The sequence below is a fragment of the Rhinopithecus bieti genome, unplaced genomic scaffold, assembly GCF_001698545.2.
Source record: "Rhinopithecus bieti isolate Rb0 unplaced genomic scaffold, ASM169854v2 scaffold_46235, whole genome shotgun sequence".
Classification (NCBI taxonomy): domain Eukaryota; kingdom Metazoa; phylum Chordata; class Mammalia; order Primates; family Cercopithecidae; genus Rhinopithecus; species Rhinopithecus bieti.
This window is the reverse complement of record NW_016819762.1, coordinates 2415349-2434478: the sequence shown is the minus strand read 5'-3', so window position 1 is coordinate 2434478 and position 19130 is coordinate 2415349. Positions and strand designations below refer to the sequence as shown.

At 41.2% G+C, this 19130-nt stretch overlaps 1 protein-coding gene across 1 annotated transcript in view; it reads right to left on the bottom strand.

Moving 5' to 3' along the window:
• The window catches only part of DCT (dopachrome tautomerase), a 42530-nt gene extending 23945 nt beyond the window's left edge, over positions 1-18585 (bottom strand). Inside the window, exons 1-5 of the mRNA XM_017859228.1 lie at positions 17861-18585; positions 7423-7722; positions 5265-5365; positions 4306-4472; positions 686-865 (exon numbers count right to left, since the gene is read on the bottom strand). Coding sequence (XP_017714717.1) covers positions 686-865; positions 4306-4472; positions 5265-5365; positions 7423-7722; positions 17861-18155 — 1043 coding nt within the window. The 5' untranslated portion in view covers positions 18156-18585. The remainder of the gene's footprint in view (positions 1-685; positions 866-4305; positions 4473-5264; positions 5366-7422; positions 7723-17860) is intronic.
• Between the last annotated feature and the right edge of the window lie 545 nt (positions 18586-19130).

Genomic DNA, 19130 nt, shown 5'->3' with positions numbered 1-19130 from the left:
CTTAAATTCTAGGCCCGCCTCTACAGGTACATACCACCACACGTGGCTACTTTTTAATATTTTTTTGTAGAGACAGGGTTTTGCTGTGTTGCCCAGGTGGTCTCAAACTCCTGGACTCAAGCAGTCCTCCCTCATTGGTCTCCCAAAGAACTAGTATTACAGGCATGAGCACCATGCCCAACCTGTGGTGGAAGATTAATAGTGGTCTTTAAATGTTAAGTATTGTAATGTCATTGCTATGCTATGATTTGAGTTGAATTTAGTCTGCAATACTCCTCTGAGATCTCAGACCCCACTATTAAGGTGTATGGCTGATAAATTTCTAATATCAACATTTTTAAAAATAAGAAAGAAAAGAGAAAGGGCATGGGCCTTGAAAAAACACTATATTTAATGAAGTATCCTGGTTCTGAAGACTGGACCTATTAATGTACAGCAATTAGAAATACAAAAGATGGTTTTGAACAGCTAAGTTAGAAGGTATTAAAACCACATTGTCAGTCATAGTAGATGGGTAAAGACTTTCCTCACACCAACCCCTTGCTAACTTCTCTTACTAAGCCTCTCTCCATCACTTAGCTTCGTAGGCAACCCCCAAAACCTGGGTTTCCTTCCAGTTCATTACAACCAGATGCATGAAAACCTGTACTGTACATGCAGGTCCAGCAGAGCTAAGAGCACCCACCTGAAACTGAAGGTAGAGTTCTGGAAGAAGGGAGGATTGTCAAACTTCTGGAGAGACAGGCAATCTCGTATGTTTTTTAAGGTTGGCAATTTCACACTATTTCTTCCCATTTGATTTCTTCTCAGCAAACCTTCATAGGTTCCATTGCACAAGGTGACCCGGTGGTTGTAGTCCTCCAAGCTAAGATTTGTAATAAGATATAAAATAATATGTCTTGGCTGGGTGCGGTAGCTCACGTCTGTAATCCTACCACTTTGGGAGGCTAAAGCAGGTGGATCCCGTGAGGCCAGGAGTTCGAGACCAGCTTGGCCAATATGGCAAAGCCCTGACTCTACTAAAAATACAAAAATCAGCTGAGTGTGGTGATGTGTGCCTGTCGTCCCAACTACTCAGGAGGCTGAGGCAGAAGAATCGCTTGAACCCAGGAGACGGAGGCTGCAGTGAGCAGAGGTCATGTCACTGCCCTCCAGCCTTGGTGACAGAGTGAGACTCTGTCTCAAGAAGAAAACAAAACAAAACAAAAGTAATATGTCTTAACTTGTGGATGGTATTATAAATTTGCACCAAGCAAACCAATCAGGGTCACAATCATGGTAAAATTTTATTACAATTACTTTACCAGAGTTAACAATACGTGGTAAAAAGTACTATACCTGAAAGCCATTATGGGTTGAGAAATTCCAAAAATGTAGATGTACAAAATATGGACATGGGTATAAATATGAATAATCATTACCATTCTGTTGGAAAGACAGTGAGAAGGTTTACAAGGCAAAATGACTCCTATTGTGTGCATTTGAATCTTGAGTAACTGAAGGGAGAATAGGATGGTTCATATTATGCTGAGCAAACCAGTTTTGGCAGAAGTGACATGTAAAATTACGAAAGTATTTTAGGCAAATTGAAGGCAAACAGGGGAAGTCAGAGTAAAAGCAGATGAAAGTACACAAAGGGGAGATATTAGAAGAAACGCTGCATTGGAAAACGTGCCAAGGTAGTAGAGTATCGATAGTTATGTGCTCAGCACGGGCTGAGAAGTTCCCATGTCCATAAGACATTATATCCTACATGCCTGCTGTGGCCTGGATTCCACCATCAGAATAGTGTTTCTTTCTTTCTATTTATTTTTTTCTTTTTTATTTAGAGATAGGGTCTCACTCTGTTGTACAGGCTAGAGTGCAGTGGCAAGATCACAGCTGACTGCAGCCTTGAACTCCTGGGCTCAAGCAATCCTCCCACCTCAGCCTCCCTAGTAGCTGGGACTACAGGTGCACATCACCACAACTGGCCAATTTTTGTGTTTTATTTTTGTTTTTGAGACAGAGTCTCACTCTGTAGCCCAGGCTGGAGTGCAATGGCACACTGCAACCTCTGCCTCCTGAGTTCAAGCAATTCTCCTGCCTCAGCCTCCTGAGTAGCTGGGACTACAGGCTCATACCACCATGCCCAGCTAATTTTTGTATTTTAAGTAGAGACAGGGTTTCACCATGTTGGTCAGGCTGGTCTCAAACTCCTGACCTCAGATGTTCCTCACACCTCGGCCTCCCAAAGTGCTTAGATTATAGGCGTGAGCCACCGCGCCCAGCTGGGCTAACTTTTTAAACTTTTTGTAGAGACAGGGCTTAACTACATTGCCCAGGCTTGTCTTGAAGTCTTGGCCTCAAGCAACCCTCACACCTTGGTCTCCCAAAGGGCAGACCATTATTTCACTGGTAGAGATAAAAATTTAAAGATGTTATTGTGAGGGTTTTCATGATTAGGTGTAGGACTGAGTATGTGAGAATAGAATCAGCACATCCACAGGGATGAAAGAGGCCAGGACCTAAACCCTAAGCTAAAAAAGGTCTCCAAGGGCTCCCAGGCAGCATTTCCCAAAGTGGATTCCAATGGGATGCCCCGTGAAGTAAGAGCTCCAGGGTCAGCTAAGGTTAGGCTCCTCTTGAAAAAGCCTAACACATTTATCTATGGAAGGCTTGAAGACATTCTAAAAATGTAAAACCTTTTAAATTCAGCCTTCTGTAAATTTACTTGATGACAGAAATCTCTTTTCACTTACCATCCTCTACTATCCCAAGGTACGGTGGGAAACAGCGCTTGATGGAATTAAGCTCAGTCACGGAAAGAGCACTGATGATGTCCCTACTCGTGGAGCACTGTTCTGAGCACCGGAGGAGATGCACAGGATGTGGAAGACGAAGTCCCTGCTAGCTGGGCCTGGGCCCCTCAAAACGCGTACCTGCTCAGGCTCAGGGTGTTGGCAGTGAAGCCTGGGGGCAGGGGAAGCCTGAGCTCTGTGCCCTAGAGCAGTCTAAGGATCTGGGAGGAAAGTAGAGCAGTGGGGTTTAAAACACGGGGATTCTGAGGCTAGACGTGGTGGCTCAGGCCTGTAATCCCAGCACTTTGGGAGGCCAAGGCAGGCAGATTACATGAGGTCAGGAGATCGAGACCATCCTGGCCAACATGGTGAAACCCCATCTCTACTAAAAATACAAAAATTAGCCAGGCATGGTGGCGCAAACCTGTAATCCCAGCTACTCAAGAGGCTGAGGCAGGAGAATCGAGTCAGAGGTTGCAGTGAGCCAAGATCACACCACTGCACTCCAGCCTGGTGACAGAGTGAGACCCTGTTTCAAAATAAAGAGGCGCGGGGTGGGGGGGGACATGGATTTTGGAGGGAAAAAATGAATAAAGGAAGGTGAGGAGCCTCTTGGGAAATTTTTTGCTGTAATGTGTTCCAGGACAGAGAAACAAATTCAAGGAGTCTTTGAGGACAGAACTCTTCATGGGCTGCACGCCAGGCCACTGACCTGTGTGTGAAGTCTTTAGCATGTCAGAGACCATCCTTCCCTGGCTGTCCCCAAGCCCCTGTCCTCCTCAACTCACCAGCATCCCATGGCTCAGCCATATCAGGCTGTTTCCAGAGAATTATCTAACTTCACGAATGACGCTCCCTCTACCAAGGACTCACCCACTGCCCTCCCACACTCCCCTCACCCTCCTCTACACCTGACTAAGGCCTGTGCCCCTTCCATTCTCAGAACCACCATCTCTGCCTCTTTGGGACTTGCCCAGACTCTCTTCTTGTCTTTGTGTATACATCTATTACAGTGCTTCTCACACTCAATTGTAATTTACTTACAAGAAATCTATCTTTGTTAATACAAGACAATATTCAAAAGGGAGGTTTTATTTCACTCATCTTTGTATTCTCAGCAGTAACTACATCACGTAGGATATGGTGGTGCTTAGCAAATGTTGACTGAATGCAAGAACTACTCATAATTTGATTAGGTTGGTGTAAAAGTAATTGCAGTTTTCGCTGTTACTTCTAATGGCAAAAACCGCAATTACATTTGCACTAAACTGATAAAACGAACCTGACTTCAAAATGAATGATGACCAAGCATAATCAATTCGCAAATGTGATTTTGATATATCTATTCTTTTAATTAAAGAGCTTAGAATTTTTGAAATCCCACCTCCCATAGGAAAACTGTTTTCAGAAACATGTAAATAGGATACCACATGCCTAAGAAACAGAACTATAAAGTGACTTCTCCATGTCTCAGACATCAGAAAAGACTGTCTCTGGACACCATTGCAGGTATACGAGCCATTACCTATCACAGACAGTTTCCCAGCTGGAGAATCTTGAGTTCTGACTAATCAGAGTCGGATCGTCTGGTCTCGCTGCTCCAAACAGCTGGTCTGTACACACATCACACTCGTTCCTCCCAGTGGCAAAGTTCCAGTAGGGCAAAGCAAAAGACTCATTGCCAATGAGTCGCTAAAAGCAAAGGGCAGGACTAGTCATTTAATCCATGCCATCAGATACAACAAGAAAGCATACAAGGCAAAGACTGATATGTATCTCAACCAAATGTCTAACAAGACTAAGAGTACCAGATGGATAAATGAATGAAGAAACTGTGACATAAATCAGTGTGTGTATATTATATACACACAAAATACATATTATATATTATATATATATAATCAGTGTGTGTATATTATATATATAATATACATATATATACTGTATACAATGGAATATTATTCAGCCTTTTAAAAGGAGATCCTGCCATTTGCAACAACATAGATGAATCTAGAAGACATTATGCCAAGTGAAATAAGCCAGACACAGAAAGGAAAACACTGTATGATCTCACTTATATGTGGGATCTAAAGAAAATTAAAAAAAAGAAAAAGAAACAATGAATACATAGAAAGAGAGTTACATAGTAGTTACAAGGGACTGGGAGAAATGGGAAGACGTAGACTGAAAGGTGCAAAGTTGCAGTTATGTAGGATAAATAAGTCTAGAGGTCTGAAACTATAGTTAAGGTTGTATTGTGTACTGGTAATTTGCCAAGAGAGCAGACCTTAGGTACTCCTACCACACACACACAAAAAGAGATATTTCTATGTGATGCTGAGTATATTAACTTGCTTTAGTGCACTAATCACTTACCTTATATGAACATCAAGATAAGTATATCAAAACTCACATTGTATGGCTTAAATATATACAATAAATTTTTTTTTAATTAAAAGTACTAAATGCATAGTTTTGACCTACCTGGAGATCTCTTTCCAGACACAACAAATGGTACCGGTGCCAGGTAACAAAAGCAGGTCCTTGATGTGAGAAATCTATGGCCTTGTAGGGGCGTCCTGGTCCTGAAACAATTGGGAAACATATTAGAGATGACAGAATAGAATTTTTTAAATGTTAAATCTTACCTAGGCTGTATCTACAGAGCCAATAAGTCCATGATGTTTTATAGTAGTAAGAAAAAATTTGTTATTTCTCTCTCCAAAAGCAACAGCAATGACATGAATTTCAGAAGTAACTAGTACTTTTAGGATAAATCCTCCTTTATCTGTCAAAAGGTTGATTTCTAGCAGAGATCCAGGAAATTCAGGTGACTTTCAGCCCCTGATACATATTTAATTTGTAAGCAACAATCCATTCAGGTGAAATAAACTATCCAAAAGAATAGATCATTAAGACCTAAATGAATTATATTTTTAAAAGGCATTTGCTAACCTATGTTTCACAAAGGTATAAATTTAAAAGGGAGGGATTAATAATATCGTCACTTCTACTGCACTTAGTCCTAATGCAGTATTTATGTAACCAAAAAGAACTTTCACGTATTTTGCCTCACCCATCAATCTGTTATAACTACTAGCTGACAAGCATGCTCACTGAGACCAGAAGAGAGAAAAATACATTCAAGCCATTTAGGCTGGACACTGGAACTGCCAATTTTAGTGAAAAGCTCTGGACGATTTAATGACCTCCTTACTACCTGGTCCATCCTTCTTCCCTTTTTCATAACAGCTTTGATGGTTATGTAGACACTTTAGCTAACTTTAGTTCTTGTTCAAAATACCTATAATAACTTCAGAGAGTTGAACAGACATGAATATAAATTTAATTCCCAGCTATGACCAGAAACTATCATTTTCTTTTCCTCTTGAGAGACTACCCTCTCATAAAGCAAAAATTCCTCAGAGTGATGACAGGAAAACTATAAAGGTTTATAGCCAAAAGAGCCTCCTTATCTATCGATAAAGAAAGACAGATGCTTACCTGTAAGGCAAGTTTTAAAAGACTCACACTGAGAAAAGCACTGCTGTCCCTGATGTTGGCTACACAGCCCTGTTTCACGTTTAATCCAGAGCAAGGTTTCAAATTCGCAGAACCCAACCACAAGAGGGTATCAAGTGAATGGAAACAAGTGATGAGCAGAGGGATGAACGTGTCCAAATCAGAATCTCACTCTTCAAAGTGAGCTTGATGTCTTCATTCATCCTGACCCCAATGAAGGACCCCAAAAATGGGGACAGGTGCATGTACAGCCATGCATTCAAGGACTGCTATGAGAAGAATGTAGGAGGGGGTCAAGCCCTCCTAGAATACATTGGTGTCTGTGGCTTTCCTTTAAGGACAAAGCTGAACCTACTTGATCCATGACGTTTATAACAGACAACCACCTCATTCCAAGTCCTATCCAGGCCCCAATTTTTAAGACCTGGAAGGCCAGGTCACCAATTTCTCAAGCATCCAACATGACTGTGTTGCAAATAGCTAAGCAGCAGAAACTCTACATTGCTGTGGCTAAGCTTGTACTTTTCCTTGACAATACAGCTCCAAGAAACCGGGGGGTTCTGGACCATGCAGGAGTACCATAAATGATTATCTGAATGTCAATCATGTGATAGACTGCCTAAAATCCACCCGAAGTTGATCTATCATGTGAGTTTAACAAGATACCCACTTCCAACATGCGCACTCTAATTCCACCCAAAGAAGCTTCATGTGCCTTGGCACATGTTCAGTTAATTCCTCTAATTTGGAGAAAAGGTCAGAGAGGGCGTCCATGGCCAGATTTGCAAATATTTTCTTCTGAAATCAAAAGGAATTCACTTCCACTTCACCAACTCATGCTTTTGACGATTAACAGCTTCAGAGAGAAGAGTTAACACTTTGAACCAAGAAGATACAGTAGAGGAGAGGACATTTAAAGTGTCTGCAGCCAATGTGCAGGAAGAAACTACGTCTTTCTAACTCCAGGCAGTATTTGATAATTCTATGACTTTTATAAACCTAAGGCTGCCTTGAGGTTGCTCTCTTGTTAATTAACTTGCATGAAATTACTTCCCACCGCCATACCCTCAACCCAAACAAAATCTGTAATAATATACCTTCAGCCAAGGAAAAAACCCACCTAATAATGTATCTCTAACAGAATAATAATGCAGCCACACAAAAAAATCATAAACACTGCAGTTGGCAAACTGCGGCTGGGTCCCATTGGGCCCAAGCAGGCCCAGCCAGTGTTGCGTGGTGATCACGTAGTCGGGGTGTAGGCTCTTCTTCGCGAGATCTAAGGCGCCCAAGAACTGCTCTCTCTCCTGAGGACTCAAAGAATGGATGTTCTGCCGAATCACTGGCGGTTTCTTCCGATCGCAGTTGGGGCCCGTCCAGCCAAACTTGCAGTCTCCACAATTATAGCCGGCAAAGTTTCCTAGTTCACAAAACAGAAAGATGGAAAGGGAAGTGGGTTTATGTCATTTGGAAGAAATTTCTGAATTTGTACTCTGAAATTTGAATGGAAGTGAAGATGAAGGCGCTTACACAAAGGCAAAGAAAGTCCATTTTCCTCCCGTGGTCTTCTCTTAAATGTTTCTATCTCCAAGTGGACTAAGCACTAGAGACTTTCCTAGACACATTCCCAGCAACTAAACAGGACATGAAATACGTTGTATACTGCAATGAGCTAAACTGTGTTACCCCAAGTCCTAGCCCCAGTATACCTAGTATGTGACTATATTTGGAGATAGTGCCTTTAAAGAGGTAATTAAGGGTAAATGAGGTCCTTAGAGTAGGCCCTAATCCAATATGACTGGTGTCCTCAAAAGAAGAGGAAATTTGGACACAGTTTTGGAAGGAAAACCACATGAAGACACAGGGAGAAGACAGCGATCTGCAAGCCAAGGACAGAGGCCTCAGAGGAAACCAGCTCCCTGATCTCAGCCATCCAGCCTCCAGAACTGTGGGAGGGTGAATTTCAGTGTTTAAGCTGCCTAGTCTGTGGGACTTTGTTATGGCAGCACTAGCAGACTCATGCACACACTCCTTCCTCCCAGGATCGCAGAGGTGTCTCCTGTGCCCGCTTCACGCCCACAAAAAGGGATGACACAGAACAGTTCTTTGATTTAGAGAAGGAAGAAAATACACAGCAAGCTAAAGATGAAACCAAAATAAATACATGGCTGGGTCCAGTGGCTCACCGCCTGTAATCTCAGCACTTTGGGAGGCCAAGGCGGGCAGATCACTTGAGGTCTGGAGTTCGAGACCAGACTGGCCGACATGGTGAAACCTCATCTCTACTAAAAGTACAAAAAGTAGCCACGCATGGTGATACATGCCCGTAATCCCAGCTACTACAGAGGCTGAGGCAGGAGAATGGCTTGAACCTGGGAGGTGGAGGTTGCAGTGAGCCGAGATCATGCCATTGCACTCCAGCCTGGGTGACAGAGCAAGACTCTGTCAAAAGAAAAAAGAAAAGAAAGAGACACAGAGAGAGACACATAGAGAGAGAGAGAGAGAGAAAGAAAGAAAGAAAGGAAAGAAAGGAAGAAAGAAAAGAAAGAGAAAGAAAGAAAGAGAGAGAGAGAGAGAGAGAGAAAGAAAGAAAGAAAGAAAGAAAGAAAGAAAGAAAGAAAGAAAGAAAGAAAGAAAGAAAGAAAGAAAGAAAGAAAGAAAGAAAGAGAAAGAGAGAGAGAGAGAGAGAGGGAGGGAGGGAGGGAGGGAGGGAGGGAAGAAAGAAAAGGAAGAAAGAAAGAAAAGGAAGGAAGGAAGGAAAGATGGAAGGAAGGAAGGAAAATACATGAATTAGCTGATTTCCAGGAATTTAGAAGAAATCTTATATTTAAAAAGCTGGCTTATTTCACAAATTTAACAGCATTAAGACAAAATCAGCCGAAGCTGGCAAGTCCTAAAGGTGAATTAGCAGCCATGATGTCAGGAAGTGTGTACCACCGCGGGATTTCTGTCAGCTGCACAAAGCTCCCTGCTTTCTCAAAGTCCAGGGAAGGAGGACAGCACTAATAAGATCAAGCTCTGGGCATCTCTGATCAGCATCTCAAGTTTCCATCCTTGTAGCTTGCCCCAGACTCTTCCCTTCTTAGCCTTCCAACTTATTGCATTGGGTATGACCAACACTTCACTCCTTAGGTTAGAGGGTAAAATTTGAATATCATTAGAGCAAAAGGCTGAAACAAAAGGGGATAATAATGCTTATCTCCCAGAAGATTAAAGGGATTATGTAAAGCATTTAAAGAGGGTGAACAGCTCACTTACTCCTCCTCCTCTACCTCATGCCCTAGGCCTATTTGCTTGCTTTTCCTTCTTCCTGGCACACTTTTCCCTCACTGTCTGCCTAAACTCCTCTTTACCCGCCTGACCCATTTCTCCTTTAAGCTTCACATTGGTGGTCTCTAAGGTCATTCTTGATTCCACAGGTCGGGGTTCAGGTCGGTTACTTCCTTGCACCTCATACATCCCCTTTCTTCACATTTATTTACACTGATTGTAAACATCTCTACACTTGTTTCAGCTCTAGGCAGCTGGAAGGCTGTGAACTCACTGCCTAGGCCTGTGCTTAGCCTTGTTCTAAACAAACATGCGTTGAGTGAATAAGTTGAGTGACTATCGAGCATGTATGTAGCAGACGATGCCACATACATTTTCTCTCCCTGTTCTGTGGGTTTGCAAAAAAAGCAGCCCTATAAACAACTTTGGTAAACTACAAGTAGCAAAATAGAGGTAAGTAAAAAGTACTATGACCATAGGGGAAGGAGGGTTATTTGAATCTCTCAAGGAAAGGAAAATTTTCCAATAGCATGAAAACGAAATGATTAACAGCACTCTGTAAAGAAAATGCACAGGCTTCCTTTTCTATAGTGGATTTTTTTCATGGTTAAAGAAAATTTCCTTAAAATGTAAGTAGGGAGAATTTTTTCTAATTGTATCGGTTGAGTTTTTTGTTTTTTATAATATATTTTATATCCCACCTTTTACATAGCTCAATTATCTGTATTTTTCTGTTACAGCACTCTATGAGAACATAAGTAAAATATTGAAAAAAAGGAAAATTCTACTCTTCCCAAGACTAAAATCATGTTTTGAATAGTTTAACGTTAAAATGTATGTTGATTCCTGGAGATAATTAAATACAAATTATTTATTTAACAAATACTTATGAAGCGGCTTCTATCTCATCAGATGCTACGCAAGATGCTTCAAGTTTTATGGACCTTGAAGTCTGTTTTCCCTGGGGCAACCTTACTAAAACTCTATGTTTTAAAAACAGATTTGATTCAAACATATCACCTACTCTGGCAGTATAGGAATGGAACATTGTTTTGAGAACTGAGTGAACAAAATGATGTGTCTAAAGAAGAGTAGCTACCCAGATTAAAACTCAGTCAAATTTCCAGCTTGTGATCTATAGCTGATTGGAGGTAAATGTCTAGTCACCTCTCTACCGTAGAAGAGTAATTCTGTGCTTCATCATGCTGAGAAATTTGGATGATGATAATGTCGCTAGAGGTTCACTGATTGTAACCCTGGTTTGCATAAGTTGCTAGTGGAAGACTGCAGAGTGTGGGGGAGAAGGCAGATGGGAATCTTTTGTACTTTCTCCCAAATTTCGATGTGAACCCAAAACTGATCTAAAATAATAAAGTCTCAATATTTAGAAATATTAATAAATAACACATCTAAATTTAATAATAATAATTTAATACATTCTTGCATTTAAAGGCATAACACTTGTTTTTGAGTTGGGGGTCTGATTGTTGAAATTGAGTAATTCATAATTTATGCCATGAGTTGGAGGACTACTCTATTTTCTTTGTCATGATTCTTTGTAGTTGGCAGAAACAAAATAATTGACTCATGTATTTATTTAATAATTTATTGAACACCTATCTAAAAGGTATCCAGCACTACACATGCACTGACAGTGAAGGAGGTGTGAGTGTGTGGGGGCAGGGGGTAGATAAATCTTTGTAGTTTTGACTCAGTTTTGCTGTGAACCTAAAACTGCTCTAAAGTCTATTAAAAAATACAACAATTTAACATGTCTTCCTTTATGCTACCATAGCTTTTATGTTATAAAACACAAGCACATTAATGTGGAGCACTTAGAACTACATCTGGTATATAGTGAGTTAAATATATATATTTTTTATTTATATATTATAAATATACATATTTATTATATATATAGAGAGAGAAAGTGGGGTTTTTTTGTGTGTGTGTGTTTTGGTATTTTTTGGTCAAGATAGAGCCTCACTCTGTTGCCCAGGCTGGAAGGCAGTGACGCGATCTCAGCTCACTGCAACCCCTACCTCCTGGGTTCAAGCGATTCTCCTGCCTCAGCCTCCCTAGTAGCTGGGATTACAGGTGCACGCCACTACGCCTGGCTAATTTTTGTATTTTTAGTAGAGACGGGGTTTCACCATGTTGGCCAGGCTGATCTTGAACTCCTGTCCTCGGGTGATCTGCCTGCCTTGGACTCCCAAAGTGCTGAGATTATAGGCGTGAGCCACCGCACCTTACTGTGAGTTCTATGTTAAGCGTTATTATTACTAGTATTATTAGAAACCACTTATCAAATAGTACAGCAATTGTTTGTCTTCATATCTATCTTACATATCACTATACTGTGCACATCTTAAGAATCACGTCAGTTTTCCCCCCCTCTGTATCTGAAGGGCCTAATTGATGCTAAATAAATGTCGGTTGGGTAGGTGGTGAAAGAATCAATGGATAATTGAAAAAAAGGGATCAGACACTAGTGGATACAAACACAGATGGCCTCTGACTTATGATGGTTCAATTTAAATTTTTCAACTTTAGGATGGTGCAAAATCAATATGCATTCAGTAGAAACTCTACTTCAAATATCCATGGAACCATTTTGGTTTTTACCTTCAGTACAGTATTTGATAAATTACATGAGATATTCAACACCTTATTATAAAATAGGCCTTGTGTGAGATGCTTTTTCCTAACTGTAGGCTAATGTTAGTGTTCTGAGCGTATTTAAAGTAGGTTATGCTAAGCTACGATGTTCATAGGTTAGGTGTATTCAATGCATTTTTGACTTAATGGTATTTTCAACTTATGATGGATTATTGGGATGTAACCCCATCATAAGTCAGGAAGCATCTGTATAAATGAGGCAGAATACCTTAGTCTAGCGGAAATGAAGGACATGTACACAATGGCATTTCAACACAAGTCAAACTGTGGGAAAAGTGAATACAGAGAAATAAATCAAGCTCCATTGGATGACAAATGATGAAATGATTAATCTTGATTCAGAAAAGCAGAGATGCTTCACAACTATAGTGAACAAGAAACTTTAACATAACCAGAGTTGCCTCCAAAAGGCAATATATAAGTTCTAATAAGAAAGTTTTCAACACCTGTGAAAAGAATGGGAGGGGGAAAAAAAGAAAGCTTGTGTCTGTTTTGGAGCTCATTTATGACCCAGAAATGTATTCGATTAAAACATTCCTTTTCCAAGATGTCTCAGAGAAATTCTTCCAAAGCTCTGCAGTCGGGTCCCTTTCATTTCTGAGTTTACAGACCTGACCTGAAGAATTTATTGAAATGCTGGAGGTGACTGAAAAATGTAACAACATGAAAGTCTAGCAGACAAAATGTTTATTTCTTTAATTTAGATTTCCTAGTAGTATCTTCCATCAATTTAACATAAGTTAGTTTTTCTCTTCTTAATCTACCAATGCAAAAAAATATAAGAAGAGAAGCATTTTAGAAAGAACTGTGTTATCTTACTGGGAAACAGAGAGAAAAGAAAAAAAATGATTCCTAGATAATATCAATCTATCGATCACTGAGTATGTTCTTGAGTGAAAATTAAATTTAAAGAGTCAAAGTCTTATGCTTACAAAGGACTAGGATAAAAATGGAAAAAGAGTGTGATCATCTAAACACCACACATTCCTACGTGAACTGCATCAGCTCAACCTCAGAAAGCCATTAGACTAAATAAGCTTGAAGCCCACCAATTAGTGAATTTACAAGGAACTCTAAATAGCCTATTTCTTTTAATTAGAGATTCTATTATTTTAATAACAATACTTTATACTTACATAGGTCCTTTCATCTACAGAACTCAAAAGGATTTTACAAGTGTGGTTTCATCATTATCCCCATTTCAGAGATTGGAAAATGGAGGCAATTAGTCACTTGTACAAACAAGAAGTTCACTGTCAACTGTTCAAAAACTATTTGGTGTACAAGTTTCTCAGAAGCCAAAAGACATAGCCGCAAATGGCATATTCTCATAAAGCCAACTGGCAGGTAAGCCTTATAAGGTGAACAGCAAATTCACAGTCTCCTGCAATTCAGCTCTTCCTGACAATTAAGCTCAGTGGCTTTTTTGTTTCAATTTCTCCCTACAGAGACTATAGAGAAACTCTCTACAGAGAATTTCACCATAGAATTTAGAGTTTTAAAAAACAAATCCCAGAACCTGTATGTGTTTCTACTTATTAGGCTGAAATTACTTTACCAGCTTCATGATTATGGAAACTATGAGGTGTTTATTTTCCAAAGAATTCGCAATATTTGGGGTCATCAATAGTCTGTTACAAGGTACTAATCTACATCTCTTCCTTGAGAAATTTTCGATCATCCAGGAGTGACCCAGTGACTCCATTCACAAAAGAGTCATCAGGCTACTGTAGACGAAGTTCTTTGGGAGGCTCAGGATCAAGTTTCAATTCCAAAGATTGCCCCATAAAAAAGCTACCCTAGGAAGGCTAGCAACTTACTCTTTGGGGGAGAATTAATTGAAGGACATGTGTCCTGCTTTGGGACACACGGCACATCACAGAATGGTATTTACGACATACACAAAATAACTTCCCAGCTCAGTCATGAAGGACTTAGTCTCGTACCCTGAGATTCAAAGAAAAAGACCATCTAGCAAGATAAGTAGAGCCATCCAAAGTTGGTGTCACAATACAGTGGAATATTATTCAGCCTTTAAAAAGAAAAAAATTCTACCATTTGCGACAACATGGATGGACCTGGAAGACATTTGTGCTAAGTGAAAAAAGTCAGTCTCAGAAGGACAAACTCTGCATGATTCCTCTGATATGAGGCATCTAAAGTAGCCAAACATACAGAAGTACACGACAGAATTGTGATTACCAGGGGATGGGGGAGGGGTGATGGGGAGTTGTAAAGTTATAATGATACAAGATGAGCAAGTTCCAGAGATTTGCTGTACAATATAGTGCCTATAGTTAACAATAAGGCATTCAGCACTTACAAATGTGTTAAGAGGGCAGATCTCATGTTAACTGTTCTTACCACAAAAGCAAAACATAAACAAAAACAAAGAACCACGAGGAACCTTTGGAGATGATGGATATGTTTATTATCTTGATTGTGGAGATGGCCACACAACTGTATAGGTATGTCCAGATACCAAATTGTGCACATTAATTATGTGCAGTGTTCTGTGTACCAATTATGCCTCAATAAAACTGAGAAACATTAAAAGCCTAGTAATTGAATTTATAGATACAGCAAATCTTAAGTTACCTTTAAAAAAATGTAGGTGTGGAAAGAGTTCTGTTCCTGATGAATCTGGACTGAGCAGATAGTGAAGGGAGGTGAGCCACAGCCTGGGCCAGGCCTGGCCTTGACAATGGCTGGAGAGGCAGACCATCTCCCTGGAGGAAGCCCTGCTTCTTTGGACTGGCTTAGGCACATGGGATTTCCTTACAGCCTGAACTTAAAGGACAGGCCCTATTTCTGGCCCAATGCCTTTTTAGAGCAGGGGATCCTCCTTTTTTTTTTTTTTTTCATTTTGAAAGTAGGTCTCCATGATCCTAAGTTCCTGTTACTTTTAGAGCAATATTTATAAACATTTCCTCAGCAAAGGGAAATAGCAATGATTCCTTCTATTCTACTATCCTCTATTCTTTCTATCCCTACCTAAAACAAACAAACAAGCAAAAAACTCGCTAGCCAGGGCAAAAATATAAAGAAGCTGGTAACAAAAAGAGTTAACGGTTATATGTGACTTCCTAAAGTCCTCTACCTCAGAATTCTATGCAATGCAGATTTACAGCTTTTGAAAGTGTTGGCACTTTCTTTTTTTTTTTTAAGACGCAGTCTTGCTCTGTTGTTGCCCAGGGTGGAGTGCAATGGCGCGATTTCAGCTCACTGCAACCTCCACCTCCCGGGTTCAAGTGATTCTCCTGTCTCAGCCTCCTGAGTAGCTGGGATTACTGGTGCCCACCGCCATGCCTGGCTAATTTTTGCATTTTTAGTAGAGACAGGGTTTCACCATGTTGGCCAGGCTGGTCTTGAACTCCTGACCTTCAATGATTCACCCGTCTTGGCCTCCCAAAGTGCTGAGATTACAGGTGTGAGCCGCTGTGCCTGGCCAGCACTTTTTCATTGATCGACATAGAAATAATTGTTCTAGAAGTATTTTGGGGTTTTGAACAAAAAAGTTACTGTGTTAGTGTGGTTTTCAGTCACGCTAACCACACCAGCAACCTGCTCCTCATTCGTCTAAAAACCATGATAATTTTGAGAGGTCTATAGAAGCAAATGCTTAAATAACTTAGAAAACTGAGTAATATATATCCAATAGGTTATTGAAATTTTTGCCATGATTAATATCCAAAACTAGGACTTACGTATTCTTCTGAATGACAGAATTAAAAATATTACTACAAAATGATTATAAAGCCAGAATTTTTTTTTTTTTTTAGACAGATCTCACTTTGTTGCCCAGGCTGGAGTGCAGTGGCACGATTTCAGCTCACTGCAACCTCCGCCTCCTGGGTTCAAGTGATTCTCCTGTCTCGGCCTCCAGAGTAGCTGGGATTATAGGTGCCCACCACCACTCCTGGCTAATTTTTGTATTTTTAGTAGAGACAAGGTTTCACCATGTTGGCCAGGCTGGTCTCAAACTCCTGACCTCAAAGTGACCCACCTACTTCGGCCTCCCAAAGTGCTGGGATGACAGGCGTGAGCCACTGTAACCAGCCTAAAGCTAGAACTTTTAATGTGAAAAAAGAAATCTAATGTCTGGGCACTCATGGACATAAAGATGGCAACAACAGGCACTGGAAACTGCTAGAGAGGGGAGGCGGGGGCAAAGGTTGAAAAACTACCTACTGGGTGCTCCACACACTACCTGGGTGACGGGATCAATCATACCTCAAACCCCAGCACCATGCAATATACCTATGTCAGAAACCTGCACATGTACCCCCTGGATCTAAAATAAACTTGAAAGTTAAAATGAAAAAACAATCGAATGTCATTCCTACACCAACATCACAGGCGTTTGGATGTTCCGTTTCCGTTAGTAATACCTATTCAACCCCTTATGAAGCTCAATGACCTACATCCGCCTATGTTCCAGCATCCTGCGAGAACAGAAGTAAAAAGTGTTTTTAAAAGGAAAAAGTCTTCTGCAACCACCCAGCCTAAAACAGTGTCCAAGGGCTTTGCTGAGGTTGCTACTTGTGTTTTTTGTATTTCAGTGGCCCCCTGCCAGGCTTTGAGTGTTTAACCCCGAAGGGCATGGCTGCTGGAAACTGGAGATGGGAAAGACTGAGGAGGATTTGAAAAAGCCCCAAAGAGCTAGAGGAATGAGAAATGCACAGAGATGTCAAAGCAACAGGTAATGAGAGAGACCAGAGTCTAAAGGAAGGACACTGAGCAAATTTTGTGATGTCCAGTTCAAGTCCAGAGAAAAGTGACAAAAAGCCATTGTTATCTAATAACGACCCTCCCTGCCATAGCTCCTTGAGAAAGCTCCGTCTTGCCATCCCTCGAAAATTTTGTCAAAGTTCCAACCCAGTCATAAGTTTTAATGAGAAACATGCACTCTGCTGAGGTCAGGAGTTCGGGACCAGCCCGGCCAACATGGTGAAACCCCATCTCAAAATACAAAAATTAGCCAGGCATGATGGTGGGTGCCTGTAATCCCAGCTATTTGGGAGGCTGAAGCAGGAGAATTACTTGAACCTGGGAGGTGGAGGTTGCAGTGAGCCGAGACAGCACCATTGCACTCCAGCCTGGGTGACAAACCGAGACTCCGTCTCCAAAAAAAAAAAAAAAAAAAAAAACTGTTCAAATCATGAGAAATGTTGAGACCAGAACACCTGCCTTTGACTCCTGTCTTCTACATGCTTGCCTCACCCATCCCTTTTCAACAAGTGCAAACCCATTTCAGGAGAGGGCACCGAATCCATCTTGAAAGGACTTGCTCCAAGTTTCAAAGCTCAGTCTTTTAAGCTCTTAAATTCCCCTTCCAACAAACAAGCCAATAGTATGTTGGCATGCATTCATATAAGCAGGCTTGGCCCACGCCATATTTATTTAGTCTTCATAATTAGATGTACTAGAGGGTGTGAAGAATAAACCAGCACATCAGGCTTATTGAATATGCTTCCAACCAAAACCATCATTGGTTTGCCTTTCAAAGTCTAATCTAAGAGTCTCTGTCAAGAGTCTCATCTTTTCCTTAGGAGGAGCTCTTTTCCCAGCTCTGGCCCTCCCCACCAAGCTCGGAGCATGGGCCTCACCTGTGCACTTGCAGGTCCGGTGGAAGAATTTTCTTGGCCACTGCTCACGGTCATCCTGGTTTCGTAGGATGTAGGGACCACTCCAGGGCCTTGTGTCGGCTCGCACCTCTGTGCACTGTCCCCGGCCTTGCTGAGAGCCACAGACATCGGCCAACTCTGCACCCAGGCGTGGGCAGCACTCCTTATTCACCAGGCTGTCCACCGTCATGCAGACTCGGGGGAACTGAGCCTGGGCTCCTGGCAGGATTTTGCAGTCCAAGCAACTGAGCAGAAGCCCCCACCAAAGGGGGCTCATGGCTTTATAATTGGGAGAGCTCTCTCTCTCTCTCTTACTTTCTTTGTCTCTATCCCACTTTTCTCCTTATCTTCCACTCTTTCAGTCTTTTTTCTTTTCAGTATATTTTCTTTTTCTTTGCATTCTATTCCTCTCCTTAAAAAAATAACCACAAGAATCACAGAGGTTACATGTGTGCACGTGTGTACATGAACATGCACACACGATTTTACGTGATTCAAACAACTAACAGATTTAATTTCCTTAGAAGCACCTCTAACAACCAAATTTAATGAGGGTAGCGCTTCTCGCCATCTTCCTCCGTTAAATCAGGCTCCTGTCTAATTGAGTTAATTTACAGAGGACCCAGTCACACTACTTATTATGCTGGTATTTCCAAACCCTCTCCCTCCCTCCTTAGCTCTTGACTTTAATTGCCTTGAACTCAGTTCAAAAGCCAAACACTGGGCTGCTTTTATTCTCTCTGGCTTGCCAAGCCACGGGGCCTTGTGGGCTTGTGTAAGGGCTGGGAGAAGGCTTCATTAGGGGGATTAGTATTAGAGAAACCCTCATCATTAGCACATGACCCAAAGTGCACAATAAAGGAGATCATTTCTGGCTTTGTTTCAGGAGGGCAAAAGCATCTTCTTTATCTGGGCTTATGTGCTCCAGCCAAACTTGTGACCTCAGACATCCTGGGGAGTCAATAGATGCAGTGAGCTCTTCGTCAAAGACCCTTTACAGACAAGCTCACTTTGCTAACTACAATGCACTCATGGCTGCTTTCTGACATGTGTGCAAAAAAGACCATAATAGGGGGTCATGCAACTTCAAAAACAAAGAAACATTTATTTAGAACCAGGGTACGAGGAATTGCTTTGTTTCACAATTGGGAATCCTCTTCCCTCCAAATAATAACTTACTCTTCTCCTATTCAGCACATCTATGCAGCAATATTTTTTTTTTAATTACGTGAAGTAGCATGCCACCAGAAAC